This window comes from Macaca fascicularis, chromosome 14, assembly GCF_037993035.2.
Source record: "Macaca fascicularis isolate 582-1 chromosome 14, T2T-MFA8v1.1".
Lineage (NCBI taxonomy): Eukaryota > Metazoa > Chordata > Mammalia > Primates > Cercopithecidae > Macaca > Macaca fascicularis.
Genome location: NC_088388.1, coordinates 94,037,599 through 94,052,994, shown reverse-complemented (window position 1 = coordinate 94,052,994; position 15,396 = coordinate 94,037,599). Strand labels below are relative to the sequence as shown.

At 42.8% G+C, this 15,396-nt stretch overlaps 2 protein-coding genes across 2 annotated transcripts; both read right to left on the bottom strand.

The window, feature by feature from the left end:
- Positions 1–333: 333 nt before the first annotated feature.
- On the bottom strand, positions 334–2,583 carry LOC107127417 (uncharacterized). The gene is made up of 2 exons (XM_045371150.2): positions 1,556–2,583; positions 334–799 (listed from the first exon to the last, which is right to left on the bottom strand). The coding sequence occupies exon 1, from the start codon at positions 2,525–2,527 to the stop codon at positions 1,715–1,717; it is 813 nt and encodes a 270-aa protein (XP_045227085.1). The 5' UTR covers positions 2,528–2,583; the 3' UTR covers positions 334–799; positions 1,556–1,714.
- Positions 2,584–13,254: 10,671 nt separating this feature from the next.
- On the bottom strand, positions 13,255–15,186 carry KDM4E (lysine demethylase 4E). Its single transcript, XM_005579397.5, has one exon. It carries the CDS (start codon positions 14,791–14,793, stop codon positions 13,288–13,290), a length of 1,506 nt encoding a protein of 501 aa, XP_005579454.3. The 5' UTR covers positions 14,794–15,186; the 3' UTR covers positions 13,255–13,287.
- Between the last annotated feature and the right edge of the window lie 210 nt (positions 15,187–15,396).

The window sequence follows — 15,396 nt, the reverse complement described above, 5'->3', positions numbered from 1 at the left end:
TCAGTAAACAGGATGAATCAAAATAAAAAAGGAAAGAAAATAAAGGTATAAGCAGAAACAATTACAAAAGAAAATATTACACCCAGTAGAGGTAATAATAAAATTCAAAATCTGATTCTTTGAAAAGACTTTGGAAGTTAAAAATCACAGGAAGGAAGAGGAAAGAAAGAGTGTACAAAGAAACTACATTGTGATAAAATAATAAAGCACACAGCTAAACCTTGTAGAGTTTTTTTAAAATTATAATTGAATCCTATGAGAAACTTGGTAAAATAATTTTCCCAAAGGTACAAATAGCAGAAAGTAGTCCAACAGCAAAATAAAACAACCAACTTTCTATAAAATATTTCTAATTTTATTTTGAGAAAAGGTAACACCAACAAAACATTTTAATTCAATGATAGAAACATGGTAATAGTAAGAAATATTCATAATAAAAAAACATACACCATGTTATAAGTACCTACAAAGTTACAAGCCATTTCTTCCATAACATTCCCCATATTTTAAGTTCATGTATGTTGATATGATCAGATTTGCCATTTAACAGAATAGAGAGGGGGAAGAGGTGTGATTATCATCAGCTAGATGTGCTCACTGCATGCTCTATTATTTCTCTTCCAGGCCTGGGTGACTAGAAGGGCAGTTGACAGGCATTTTAATAAACTGAACAGTCTTCCGGACAGGGCTTCTTTTTTCAGGAGGAAACAGAAGAAAACAGGAAGCAGCTCAGCACTCTGCACTGCAACAGGCCACCTTAACAGCTAACCAGCATCACTCAACTGCTAGGCAGCCAGGCCTGGTGCACAAAAACACAGAAGCTATTAGAATTGTGTTTGCTCAAAACCCAGTCTTTTCACCTGAAAAATCTTTATACAAATTTGGGTCATATTACCAGTTAGATTTAAAGGTAATAACATTACACATACACATTTATACCGCCTTTTGTAAGTTTTTAACTTTAAGGAATGAAGGCAGTTTTGAGGCAATGTCGTGACAGCGTTGGGCTGTGTGTAATGGCTGCACACATTTCTTAAGAGACAGGGGGCCACAAATTAGGTTACCAACCTGTTCGTTTCAAACCAAAAATAGCAGCACTATAGAATCAAATATACGCTGGGCGAAGGGGCTCACACCTGTAATCCCAGAACTTTAGGAGGCCAAGGTGAGCAGATCACTTGAGCCGCAGGCTGGCCAACATGGAGAAACCCCGTCTCTACTAAAAATACAAAAATTAGCCCTCTGTGGTGCCTGGTGCCTATAATCCCAGCTACTGCAGAGGCTGAGGCCTGAGAACGGCTTGAACCCAGGAGGTGGAAGATGCAGATGGCGCCACTGCACTTCAGCGTGGGCAGCAGAGCTAGACTCCATCTCAAAAAAAAACAAAAAAAGACAAATATAAAATTTCCCCTCAAACATCCAAATCCAATCTAAAGTAGTTTACCTCACTAAATTACAAGAAAATTTGAATAACAACACAATGGCACATGAAATGAATCTTGCCATCTGATGCAACACTTCAAACTGGTAAAAAGGTAGACAAATGTCACACAACCGTTTCATTAGGCAGTCGCTTCTTCCAGGGATTCTGCTTCCATGGACTGAGTATGGAGTCCTTTTCCCCAAGTCGTCCATCACGCGTTAGCTGATGATCATTTTCCTTGGAGGACACTTGTCCTTTTTCCCCTTCAGGAGACCTGGGAGGACTCTTGGATCACGACCTGGACTTGGATTTCCTCTTGGATATGGGGGTAGTACTCCGGGACGTAGATCTAGACCTGGACCTTGAGCAAGATCTGGAGATGGAGGAGGACTTGGATCTTCGCACAGAGCTGGATTTGGAGGTTGATGGAGAGCGAGAGCCAGACCCAGACTTCGAGTGAGAGCGGTTGTAGAGAGACCTGTTGCGGGAAGACCGGATGTAGGGAGACCTCCTGTAGCGAGATTCCCTGTAGGGAGATCGGCTGTAGTGATGCCGGCTGTAAGATTGACTGTAGCGAGATCCTCTGCAATGAGATCGTCTGTAGGGAGATCGGCTGTAGCGAGATCTCCTGAAGGGAGATCGGCTGTAGGGAGACCGGCTATAGCGAGACCCCCCATAGTGAGATCTGCTGCGGGACCTAGAGCAGCTGGGACCCCGGGATCGGCTGCGGTGTCGCCGCCTGGGGCTGCGGCTCCGCAGTCCGGAGCGGCCGCCTCCGGACCTGCCGCGCGGCTCTTCCTGGCGGCTGCGGGGCAAGTCCCGGCGGCCATAGCGCGCCATCTGCACCCGCAGCTCGCGTCCATCCAGCTCCGCCCCGTCCATGGCGTCCTCGGCGTCTTCCGCGTCGCGCCGGTTGTGAAAGCGGACGAAGGCGAAGCCCCGGGGCGCCTTGGTGTGGTGCTCCCGCGGGATATACACGTCGCCCACGCGCCCGTACTTCTCGAACACGCGCCTCAGGCTGTCGGGAGAGGTCCGGTAGGTCAGGTTGTCCACCTTGAGCGTGATCATGCCGTCCACGTCGGGAGGGGGGCGGCTGCAACTCATGGCTCCCAGAGCAGGCCGGGCCCGGAAACTGGCGCTGCTCTGGGCGCTGACGGTGTGACCTGCGTTCCTTTCTCGCGGCTGCGCCCCGCGTGGGGACGCCGGGAAAGGCTGGGCGGAGAGGCTGGCGGCCGAGCTCCGCACGGAGCCCCCTGGAGCAGCAACTCCCAAATTGCCAATTTCAGGCCAAATACTCCAGGACCCAGAGGAAGGTTTCCTCTTGGTAGCTGAACTCCAAATGAAGCCAGGTCCCAAAGATCCTGGCTTTATCCCTGGGCAACATCCTAACCTAATCAGCGCCCAGCTAATGTAATCACTGGGCTGGGCTTAGATTAGACGTCCCACCCTCCCATAACCTTCCCTTTTATTCTACATTTTAATCAATCTTAGAACAACGCTAAGTGATTAAAAGTCAATTTATGGGAACAGGCAATACAGACAAATACTAAACAAAAGAAATCTAGGGGAGCAATATTAATATCCAGTGTATTGATAGGATCCTGGTTAATGAAATTTCATAGGAAAATATTTCAATATTGCAGTAATGAACTTTATGCACCTAACCACATGGCACTGACACATAGAGAGCCAAGACTCAGACTTAGATGGTAAAACTGAAAAGTCTGCAATCATGATAGGAGATCATGATTTGTTTTTTTTTTTAAATGTAACAGCATTTTGACCGAAACCAATAGTGCAGAGAACAAAATTAGGAATGCTGTACAATTTGGCTGGGCGCGGTGTCTTACTCCTGTAATCCCAGCACTTTGGGAGGCCAAGGCGGGTGGATCACCTGGGGTCGGGAGTTCAAGACCAGCCTGGCCAATATGGTGAAACCCCGTCTCTACCAAAAATATAAAAAATTAGCCGGCTATGGTTGAGGACGCCTGTAACCTCAGCTACTCGGGAGGCTGCGAGGTCGACAGCGAGACTCCGTCAAAAAAAGAAAAAAAAAAAAAGCTATAGAATTTGCAAAACAAACTTAACCGTGATCATTATAACCTGCAACTACCAAAAATCAAATGGAAAATGCTTTTCAATAGGTAGAACACATTTACAAAAATTTCCCAGTGCAGCTACAAATAAATATCAATTACAATTCCATAAGTTAATAAATTGAGCATAAGCTTGACCTCGTTGAAATAAAATTAAAGGTCAACAATTTAAAAACTGAATCTGACTATATTTATTTGAGAATTAATATCTATATTTTCTAAAAATCTATAAATATTTATGTTGAAATTCAGCAATTAGTAAATAAAAACGAACAGAACAAGCCTGTAATCCCAGCACTTTGGGAGGCCGAGACGGGCGGATCACGAGGTCGGGAGATCGAGACCATCCTGGCTAACACGGTGAAACCCCGTCTCTACTAAAAAAATACAAAAAACTAGCCGGGCGAGGTGGTGGGCGCCTGTAGTCCCAGCTACTCAGGAGGCTGAGGCAGGAGAATGGCGTGAACCCGGGAGGCGGAGCTTGCAGTGAGCTGAGATCCGGCCACTGCACTCCAGCCTGGGCGACAGAGCGAGACTCCGTCTCAAAAAAAAAAAACAAAAAAAAAAAAACAGAAAAAAAAAACAACGAACAGAACATGAAACATTAAAACAATGATAGAATTATAAATAAACAGAAGGCAATCTAGACTAAAGATGATTAATAAAACTGCAACCTGATAATGTTAAAGAAAAAATAAAGATGTGGCAATACTTATGAAGAAATAAAGTTTCTAGACCTGTGCAGGAAATACAGAAAGAGCCTATAGCATCTTGGAGTGTTGGAAAATAAGAATGTGGTAAACACAAAACAAACAAAAGTATTGATGAGGTCATGTTAGAACATTTATGGGGTTATATTAGAAGAGCACAAGAACCAATGAAAACAGCTCCCAACGGCCAAATTTTAAACAAGTTGAGCCACAGAGTAACTAAAGTATTATTGAATTATAATCCAAAGAATAAAATAAATACCTGCAAGTTCATGCTGTTATGAATAAATGAGTAAATTTAACAAATTGGAGAGAAGAGACAAAACCCTTCTGCAGAAGAATTCTAAATAAATGTACTAAAATGTTGCTCGTTTTGAAAATGTTATATAACCTTATGTAAACAGAATTGTGCTTTATGCAGTTTAATGGGTTTTTTTGTTTGTTTTATTTCCCTCATCTATGTTGTTCCTTGTAGCTGTACTTGGTCCTGTTGCCTGCTGTAAGGTGTCCAATAGTATAAATGTTTCTGCTGTTGATGGGCATTTGGATTGTTTCCACTTTGGCCTCTTACAGTGTTGCTCAGAACACACTTGGCCATGTATGCTGGAGCTCATGTGTCCTCTTATGTGTGAATGGATCCCTCATCATAGAATACAGGCAGCCTTCTGTAACCTCTGGGTTTAGCATCAGTGAATTCAACCAACTGCAGGTCAAAAATACTCAAAAAAAAAAATGAGTTTGTAAGTAATTTCTCTTCCTCTGCTTTTCAGAATAGCTTGACTAGGACTGGTATGAGTTATTTAAATGTTTGGTGGAATTCATCAGTGAAGCCATTGGATCCTCAGCTTTAATTTACTGGGAGACTTTTTATTACAGCTTGGATCTCATTATTTGTTATTGGTCTATTCAGGTTTTGGATTTCTTCCTCCTTCTATCTTGATAGGTTGTATGTGTCTAGAAACTTGTGCGTTTCTTCTAGGTTTTTCAACTTATTGCTATATAGTTGCTCACAGTAGCCACTAATGATACTTTGAATTTCTGCAGTATCTGTTGCAATGCCTCCTTTTTCATTTCTGATTTTATTGATTTAGATCTTCTGTCTCTTTTTCTTAATCGGCTAAAGGTTTGTCAATTTGGTTTAACTTTTCAAAACAACAACTCTTTGTTTCAGTGATCTTTTGCATTGTTTTCCACATTTTGATTTCATTAATTTCTGCTGTGGCTTTTATTATTTCTTTTCTTCTACTAATTTTGGATTATTTTTGTTCTTACCTTTCTACTCCTTTAAGAGGCATCATTAGGTGGTTTATTTGAAGTTTTTCCTCTTTTTTGATGTAGGGACTTATAGCTATAAACTTCCATGTTAGTACTGCTTTTACCGTATCCTATAGATTTTAATATATTGCGTTTCCATTATGATTTGTTTCAGGAAATTCTTCAATTTCCTTCTTAATTTCTTCATTGACCTACTGGAGATTCAGGTGCATATTGGTTAATTTCTATGTGTTTGCATAATTTCCAAAATTCCTTTTGTTTTGATTTCTAGTTTTGTTCCACTGTGTCCAGAGAAGATGCTTGGAATTATTTGAATTTTTGAACTTTTAAAGATGTATTTTGTTACCTAACATATGGTCTATTCTTGAGAATGATCCATGTGCTGAGGAAAAGAATGTGTATTTTACGACTTTTTACAACTGGTGGATGAAGTGTCCTGTCAATATCTATTAGATCCATTTGATGTAAGGCAGACTAAATCTGATTTAGAGCTTTCTATTATACTATCTTGCTCTGCCAATTCCTCCAGTTTAAACAATTATATACACCCATGTAATCATCACTCTAAATGAGACGCAGAACATTCCCATAGCCCCACAACATTTTCACATGCCTAGAACTTCCCAGTTAATTCCAACTCTCACCAGAGACACCCACAATCTAAGTTCTATGAGCACAACTTATTTTGGCCATTTTTTTGAATGAATATAAAATGAATCATTGCTTTTTGTAATTGAATACTATTTAATATGCTATAGCTTTTCCACTCCTCTTCAGACACGTGGATTATTCACAGTTCCTGATTTTTAATGATTGGGTAAATACCTAGGAAGAGAATGGCTATGGATAGATGAGTGGTCAAGTTTACAGAACATTGACAGACAGTTTTTCAATGGGGCTGTACATTGTTACATTCCCACAAGCAATGTATGTGAGAGTCAGTTGCTCCGAACATGATACTGTTTTGCTCAGAGCAGAGTACATGGTTACAGTTAATCCAGGAGTAAAACTGGTATTGATCCATCATGCCAATGGCAAGATGTGTCTTCTTGCCCTTGTGACTTCTGGTGTTCAAAGGGACATGTTTTTCACCAGGGGTCACAACAATAATTCCATAAATTAAAAGCTGAAATTCTTATGTAGCCATTTCTATCTCCTCACATCACTAAATAACCATGCAAAGAACTACGATTTTAGTAGGGGTGATCACTCTTTATTCTCTCAAGAAAATTAGGCTTTTGAAACACAATGAAACCTGAAGTAAAGTTGTAGGTCAGGTCCGTTATGGAACAGACTTTGGCACCAAGATCTTTCTTAACAAGTGTGCTTGGGATTCATATCTGAGAAAAGGAGAGGAAGGAAGCATGTTTGAGCACAGGGAAAATTGGAGCTGAGGATTAGGGCCAAAGATAGTCTTGGCAAATCTGGAGCACAAATGGCCCTTCAGCGATGTGCCAAGTTGAGCAAAGATGGCCAAGCTTTATGCTCCAGCACTGAGCAGTCATGAAATGTGGGCCAAACTGGGAAGAGGCATGCTTTGGGTGAGGCAGCTCTCTGCAGCTGAAGGCTCTTTGCTTACTGCACCCCAGGGTCAATGAGGCTTTTATCTATCACATAAAATTTTATTCCTTGGTCATGCAGGATGTACTGAGAGATCAGCAGTTCTCTGGGCTACTCCATTCCAGTTAATGCAGTGTGCTTTCATCTTTGGTTCCACCGTGTCACTATTAGCTTAAACCTTTTCAGCCAGGCATCTCAGTCCATCCTCCTGTATGCCTGGAGACCCTATGTTGTCCCTCAGCTTGAATTTTCCAAAGAATAAACTTCCTGTTATGTTAAGAAAGACAAAGTTGCCTGAATGAATGGGAGAGACAGGATGATAAGAGATTTTCTGCTCTTTATTGAGAACTTTAGACAAGCACCAAGTTTTGATTACTCATGCTTCAAAATGTACAGCCTTCCTGAAATTCTGGATGGGAGTGGGGAAGTTAAGGAAGGGTGGTACTAAGGTGGGCAGTGGTTTGCTTCTCTGAATGTTTCCTTCTTCATCCAAACTGTCATTTTCAATGTTAAAAATATATTCTGAATTTTTCCATTTCTGTGCATTTGCAATACTAACAATTAAGTGTAAGCAACTGTCACTCTCACTTGTATTATAAATAGTCTAATTGCTTCTCCTACTCACACATTCTCCACAGAACAACTAAGCTGATTACTTAAATGTGTCGTTCACATCTTTTCCACTGCTGTTTTAATGCCTTCTCATTTCAAGTTGAAGGAACACCACATAATGCACCTGACATGAGACACAAGGCCCTCCATGCTCTGCCCCCTGCCTCTCTCCCTTCCTCTCTATGTCCCAAACACAAATAAGCTTCTTTTGTATTCCTGGAAACACAAACTCACAAGTTCTATGTTAGGTCTGTTGTACTTGCTGGTCCCTGCAAGCAGGGAATTCTTCTCCAGACCTCCCCATTTTATAATTGGGTCCCCAAAGTCTCCTGCTCAGTGAATCCTTCTGAGACCGGCCGCTCAACCAGCCCCAGCTCATTCTGCTCTGTTGTCCAATCCTTCTTTAGTTTCTATACAACACACATTCCTGATTGAAACCTTGTTCACTTATTTGGGGACAATATTGGGTTGAGTGAATGAGTTACCAGTGTGAAGTATACAAACAGCTTTGAAAAGGCAGTGGAGAGAAGATAGTCAGATAGCCCCTTCAGCCTAGGGCTGCTCATCTTTCCCAGCAATTTGGGTCCTGCTATTTAGCTGAAAACCAGGCTGAGCCTAAGGCCAGCCTCAAAGCATGACTGCAACCCCGTGCTCCCACCTGGCCAGACAGCCAGAACTCCAAAACCATGCGCTGAGCTCAGCATCACCACCCAATGTAACCAGCCCATAAAATACATTTTGCCTTAAAAGTTTTCAACTAATTATGAAGAAAAATGCATGGAGAATAACCTCCTTTCCAAGTTGTTTGAAACTACAATATTAGAAGAAAGTCAGATGTTACGTTTTGGTGACTTTTAATTCATTTGTGAACAAATACTGGTGACATCACATTTTGAATACCTCAATGACTCAGAAAGATAATACTTTTTTCCTAACTCTATTGACCTAATTGGTCATAAGAGGCTAGTTTTGCTAGAAAGGGAGAGTTGGGGCAGGGGTAGGTAAGGGAAGAAGATTGAAGGGGAACCACATTGTGAATTCTTCAGAAGTGCAGCAGCCTCCATAGTTGTTCCAGCAATTGGGACACCAGGATAGATGAGTTCCCAGCAAACCCAGGAAGACCTCGTTCTCAGAGACACTCATGTCCAATGGATGAAATCTCAGCTGGTGACACAGAAGTAGAAGTGTCAAGACATTAAAAGGTCTTGCAGGATAAAGAATATACTTAATATACTCAGCAGCACCCAGGTGCCTCACCAGAGGGGCTATCTCAGCACTGAGAGGCTCTATAATGGTAGTGGTCTGAAATTTGCCAAATTCTGAGATGTAAATGTGAGCAATATCAAGAAGCCCTCACATAGCAGAGCAGTGAAGTATAAAGACTGACCATGGGCTCAGAGGCAGGGGCCCAGCAGCACCCAGAATCCTTGGCAGGATGCTGGATCCTGGGCTTAATGGTACAGGCCTGTTCATCAATGCTCCATCTGTGGGCAAGGACTTAGACTCAGGGCCTGAGGCTGAGGGCCTAAAGCTGTGTGCCCTGTGACCATCAAGAGGCACCTCCTGGCTGGAGCCTGGAGTATTGGCTCCTGTGTCCCCAGTTACAGAGGGCAAGGACCATGGCCACGTCTATCAGTTGAGGGGCTCAGACCAGGGTTGGCAGAGCTGGGGTGGGCAGTGGGTCCAGGCTAAGTTCATGGGCTGGGAAGCATCATTGCAGGATGGAAAGGCCATGGGAACACCAGGCACAAGGCTAAGGCAATGGGAACCACAGCCCGAGGCCATAGGTTGAGTGGGTCATGACCCTGTTGACATGAGTGGTGACTGGGGCCAGGCTAGTCCACTCCAGCACTTGGATCTTTCACCAGGTGGGCATCTCCAGGCTGGCGTGTGCCCTGGACTCCATGGGGTCTGCAACTGCCCCAAATGACTATGTTTCCACAGGTCATAGCACTTGGGTTACAGGATGCCCACAGTGGCTTTCCCATCACTGCACTGAGACTCCACTTTGCTTGAATTGATCTATTCCATGGTGGGAAAATTCATGGCCTCCTGGAAGTTAAAGCCATTGTTGAAGCCAGCATGGTGGCCATAAAGAAACCATTTAGAAGTTTAGCCTTCTCCTTGAGTTTTCCCCACATTCAGCCTTATCAACTGCAAGCACAACAAAATAAGTTTTGTCTCTTCCCTTCCATCAATTATAGTTCTAAAAATATTTTCAGTGGTTAATAGTGCAAATTCCATACATTATTGACTGAAGTGCCTCAAATACCTCACATTAAGGAAAATGGTGGCTTGGGTCTAAAATAGCTCACTACTAGATAAACAATTTTGTATTTTATTTTATGGAAGGATTCATTGCTTCCTTGTGGGTGAGTGTAAACCAAGACTGACTGTTGAATTTTATCAAATGACTATCAGCATCTATAAACATAATCATATAATTTCTGGATACATTTACAAGATAAGTTATATTTCCAGATTTCCTTGCTTTAAACCATTGTTACCTTCCTGCAATAAATCCCATGTAGTCATCATATGTTACTCTTTTAATGTACTTAGATTATCTCAGCTAATGCTTAAGTTAAAATTTTTACATTGATGTTCATCAATAAGTTTTGTCTCTTTTCTCTCATTCTGCGATTCATCAGGATTTTCTGTCAATGATGTACTTATTTTAAAATATGAAATTTTTTTCTCATTTTAAAGGCCTAGGTATACTAGAAATGAAGATGTCACACAATTCCTCTGCGGATTTGTCTAATCTTCATTTTTGAATGGGCAGATCTTCTGCTCTTTCTATATTTCAGACACAGAAGTTTATGCCTTAAATTTTTTGTTTAGTAAGTTAATTTTTCTAACAAAAAATCCATATCATTGGTGCTTTGTGTTGATTTAGTATATATTTTACAGTTATTTTAACTCATTAATTTATTTGTATACATGTATGAATTCCTTCCAACTACTTTCAGTTTATCTTATCCTAACTTGTACATTAGAAGTTTAATCCAGTTAATTTCATTCTTTGAATATGATGGAGAAAATACTTAAGGCTGCAGTATTTTCAGCACTATTGTAAATGAATCTCATATATTTCTTTGTATTTTATTAAGTTTTAAATCTAGAAACACTCCAATAATGCTATTGTGTCCCAAGCATTGATATTAACAAATTGCACATATTAATGCATAGAACTGTCAACTAAACAGAGGAGGTAGGTGCTATCTTCATTTTATGTTGAGGAAACTGAGTCATAAGGTTAAGTAATTTTCAAGGTCACAAGCTGATAAGAGAAACTTGGGAACAAAATCAGGCTTTCTTACTGCCGAGTTTATGCATGTAATAGATATTTATTGTTTTGTGAAAATTTGGCTTTTTTGGTACTTGAAGAGAGGAAGTATTTTCTATCATCTAGTAGGTCAGTACTACCTTACTGTTAATGTAGTTTAAGTTTTCCATATCCTTATATTTCTCCATTTTTTCTGCCTTGGATGAGAGACTGTTTCATTCACACATTGCTGTAAAGAAATACCTGAAGGCTGGGTGTGGTCCCTCACGGCTGTAATCCCAGCACTTTGGGAAGAGGAGGCAGGTGGATCACCTGAGGTCAGGAGTTTGAGATCAGCCTGGCCAACATGATTAAACACCATCTGCACTAAAAATACAAAATTAGCTGGGTGTGGTGGCAGGCGCCAGTAATCTCAGCTACTAGGGAGGCTGAGGCAGGAGAATCACTTGAACCCAGAAGGCAGAGGTTGCAGTGAGCTGAGATTGCGCCACTGCACTCCAGCCTGGGCATGAGCGAAACTACATTAAAAAAAAAAAAAAAAATCCCTGAAATTGGGTAATTTATATTATAAAGACAAGAGTTTTAATTGGCTCATGGTTCTGCAGGCTGTGCAGGGAGCACAGGAGCTTCGGCTTCTGGGAAAGCCTCAGGAAATTTACAGTCATGGGGAAAGGGGAAACAGGCACATCATATATAGCTGGAGCAGGAGGAAGGGAGAGGGGGAAGGTGGTACACACTTTTAAACAACCAGATACTCCTAGAACTGTATCACAAGAATAGCACTACAGGGATACTGCTAAATCATTCATGACAAACCCCCGCCATGATCCAGTCATCTCCCACCAGGCCCCACCTCCAACATTAGAGATTAAAATTCCACATGAGATTTGGGGAGGAACACATATCCAAACCATACTGGTGACTTAAATGTTCCTATTTTTAATCTGTTTCTTTAAACTTGTCTTTTACCTACTATAATTTATACTTTGTGGAACTTACTTGAATATTCATGACCGCTGTAATTTCATTGTGAAATTTAGTATTTTGCATTGTGAAGACCCATGCTATGTACCTTTGGTCTCAATTCAGGTTTGCCTGATATTAAGATCTGTAAAGCTACTTTGTTCTTTGTTTGGTATAGTTTCCCCATTCTTTTATCTCAATCTCTTTTCTAAATCACTTTCTTTTGGATATATATATTTTATACTCTAATTTTAAAAACATGTACTAAGAATTTTATTTTCTTTGGAGATACACATTAGAGACAGCAAATTTAATTAACATCAGTATAGTTACAAAATATCTATGAAGCCATAACTGGCTAAGTAACTCAGTTGGTCAAAAGGTCTAGTTTGTACATGAGCAGTGGATGGTGGCCTGGGATAAAGGGCATGTTGCAATTGAAGGATTGTGAGAAGCCCTGAACCCCACTGGGGCTGTAGCAATGTCCAGTGGAATCCGGGGTCAGAGACATAGAGGACCAGATGAGAAGTAAAAATGAGAGGTTCAGTCAGATTCTCAGCGTCATCCACTGTGGGCTTAAATTACCATGGGATCTGGACTCATAGCACTGTAAGGGAGGTATCCTAAGGGGGACATCAGAAACAAGTGCTGTCCATGGCATCTAGGCCATGGTGGAGGCCACAGGCACAATGTGAAGTAAACAGAGAGTCCCTGAGAGGTTCCACAACATCCTATGGCAACCTGTTGGGAGGAGTGTTCAGTGGCCTCTGGAAGCCCTGGTTGTCACAGTTGGTGACAGTATCTGGGGGCCTTGGAAATGTGTCAGTTACTGCAGGTAAAGAATCTTCACTGAGCAGAGGCCCAGGCTACAATTGTCCTTGGCAAGAATCTTCTTTGATCCTGGGGTTGGGATGAGAGAGACACTGACATTTGTCACCATATTCCATAACCATGGGTCCAGAGGATTGATCATGCATTAGAGGAAAATATCCCCAAACTCAGTGATGTATCTCTGCCTGTCTTTAGCCCCAGCAGATGACTCAGGAGCCCAGGAGATTCTGGAAAACTTAGTTGGGGTCAGAACCCTAGAGCCATAAGAGTGGTCCACTGCTACAACCTTGCCCATGTTCACCAGGGATTTCCAGTCCCCACCAGTGTCCCTGGAAAACTTAATCAAAGGCACAATGACATTGGGAGGAGTCATTCAGACATCAGGGAGATTACTAGTAGTGCTGTTGAGGGATAGCAGGCATGGGCCAGGGTGCATGGTTTCATCAGGATCCAGTGGGGGCCTCAGGAGTTGAAGATCAGGGACACAGCAGCAGCCAGAACCCTTGGCAAGATGTGGAAGGCCACCACTCAAAAGGACGGATTTGTCATCAAATCATTGTCAAGCTGGAGCTGAGGCCTGCGGCCTCGAGCTCTATTCCTTGTACCCATTAAAAGGCGCCTCTTGGATACAGGCTGAACAGTTGTCTCCTCAGTCCCCAGTTCTCGAGGACAACGACCACGACCACGACCACGACCACGACCACGACCATGACCACGACCACAAGAATCCCAGCTTCCAGTGGAAGGGAGAAGAACCTGGGCTGATTTCCCCAGGGTAAGTGACTGGGTCTGGGTATGATATGCAGAGCTTTGGAATGCAGATCCAGGCACAGCATCAGTGCCACAACCTTTTGGGTTGTAACAGTGCCCTGGGGACACAGGCTGTGTGGGACACCGGGCTGTGAGGTTTGGGAGAAGCCTCAGGCCCAGAGCAGCTCTTCTAAGTACTATATCATCTCTCCAGTTGCTCAGCTCTTGGCTTTTTGCAACCCTGGGCTCTGTGTGATCCACAATGGCCAAGTCTTGCCTGTGTTTCCAGAGCTCATAACTCTCGGGTTGCACAATGCGCACGAAGGCGTCCATGGAAAAGGTCACCCTCGCCTCCCCACAGCTACACTGTGAAGCTACTTTGCCATAATCAATCCATCGTGGAGTGGCAAAATTGATGGCCTCTGCGCAGTTGAAGCCATGGTTGAAGCCAGCGTGGTAGCCATAGGGAAAGGTCACCATGAACTCCCCAGCCTCCTGAGTCATGCGATTGAAGGGGATCCCATTCTTTTTGAGAACTGTTGGCGAGATGAGGGCCACCTTGTGCCGCAGGAAGCCCTCACAGCCCCGAGAAGTGTCTGGGAAGAGCTCCCTGGCCAGACGTTCCAGGCGCTGACTATGTTCTGGGGGCACTGCATACCATGTTTTGGGCTCCCCAAGGTGCAGGTAGTTGATGCTGTAAAGATCCATGTCCTCCGTGTGCCAAGCGAACGTGGTCTTCCACATGCCAAAGTATAGGTAGGGTGTGTTGACACCCTCAATGACAACCCCACATTCCTGCTCCAGCAGGTCCAGAATTGTTCCCAGGTGTCGTAGGTTCCACTGTTTAGTGTTTTCTTCAAACAAGGAGCCACTAATATCAGCACCATAAATTGCTGAATTACCAGGGTGGCTCTTCCAGTATTGTCGCTCCAAATCTCTAAAATTCCGGTGTAGTGGAGTCTGATATTTTTTACTGTTTGCCAAGTGGCGATACTCCGCCACCCTCATGGCTTTCTTCTTTTTATGGTATTGAGTAAACACCCCTGCCTGTCCAGAGGTCACCTGCTGGAGGGGAGTGGCTATTAAGATGTCTCCGATATCATCATACATCTGTCTGGCTTTCCATTCCTTGGGTGGAATTACCTTGGCAAGGCCAGCTTGATGTGCGCCTTGGGACTCCATGTAAGCAACATATTTGTTGAAATCTGTAAATTCTTCCATGGTCGGGTAAAAAGTCATGATGGTATGACTTGTGTTCTGGGGATCGGAGTGCGCAGACTTCATGGCTGCACACAAGAAGTAGCTGACTCCCAAGTTCTTAGGTGTCCTCTAGATGCCTGAGAGCGCTGGGGAGTAATTTCTTTTCTCCCCTTTGTTTTTAAAAATACTTTGGTTTATCTGTGAGGGAGTAATTCACACTTGAACTTCCAAACAAGTGAGATCTTTCTCAGGCTTTCTGACTCCCCAGGGGGACTCCACTCTAGTCAGTATATTTTTGTCAAAGAAGTAGAGTATGTCCCAGCTCTACCTGCAGCTCCGTGAGTTTCCTCAGTTGAGGGTGTCACTGTGAGGCTTCTCCTGATTCCCAGGCTTGGGTGCACTAGTAGCAGCTAGTGTACCACTCTACCTGGGGGTCTCTTCTAGGAAGTCAAAACAATACACCTAAACAACAACAACAAAAGATACAGAATATTCATATTTTTAAAATAAGTATATGACCAGACAAAAGAAATATTCAGCTAGCATTAAGCTAAACTAAAACATATGCTATGCTAACATCAGGTATGTTAACATTGTCAGGCCTCTGAGCCCAAGCTAAGCCATCATATCCCCAGTGACTTGCACGTGTACATCCAGATGGCCCGAAGCAACTGAAGATCCACAAAA

Bases quoted from the DNA above. Each gene is read 5' to 3' on its own strand.
- LOC107127417 (XM_045371150.2), bottom strand. From the start codon at position 2,527: ATGAGTTGCAGCCGCCCCCCTCCCGACGTGGACGGCATGATCACGCTC.
- KDM4E (XM_005579397.5), bottom strand. From the start codon at position 14,793: ATGAAGTCTGCGCACTCCGATCCCCAGAACACAAGTCATACCATCATG.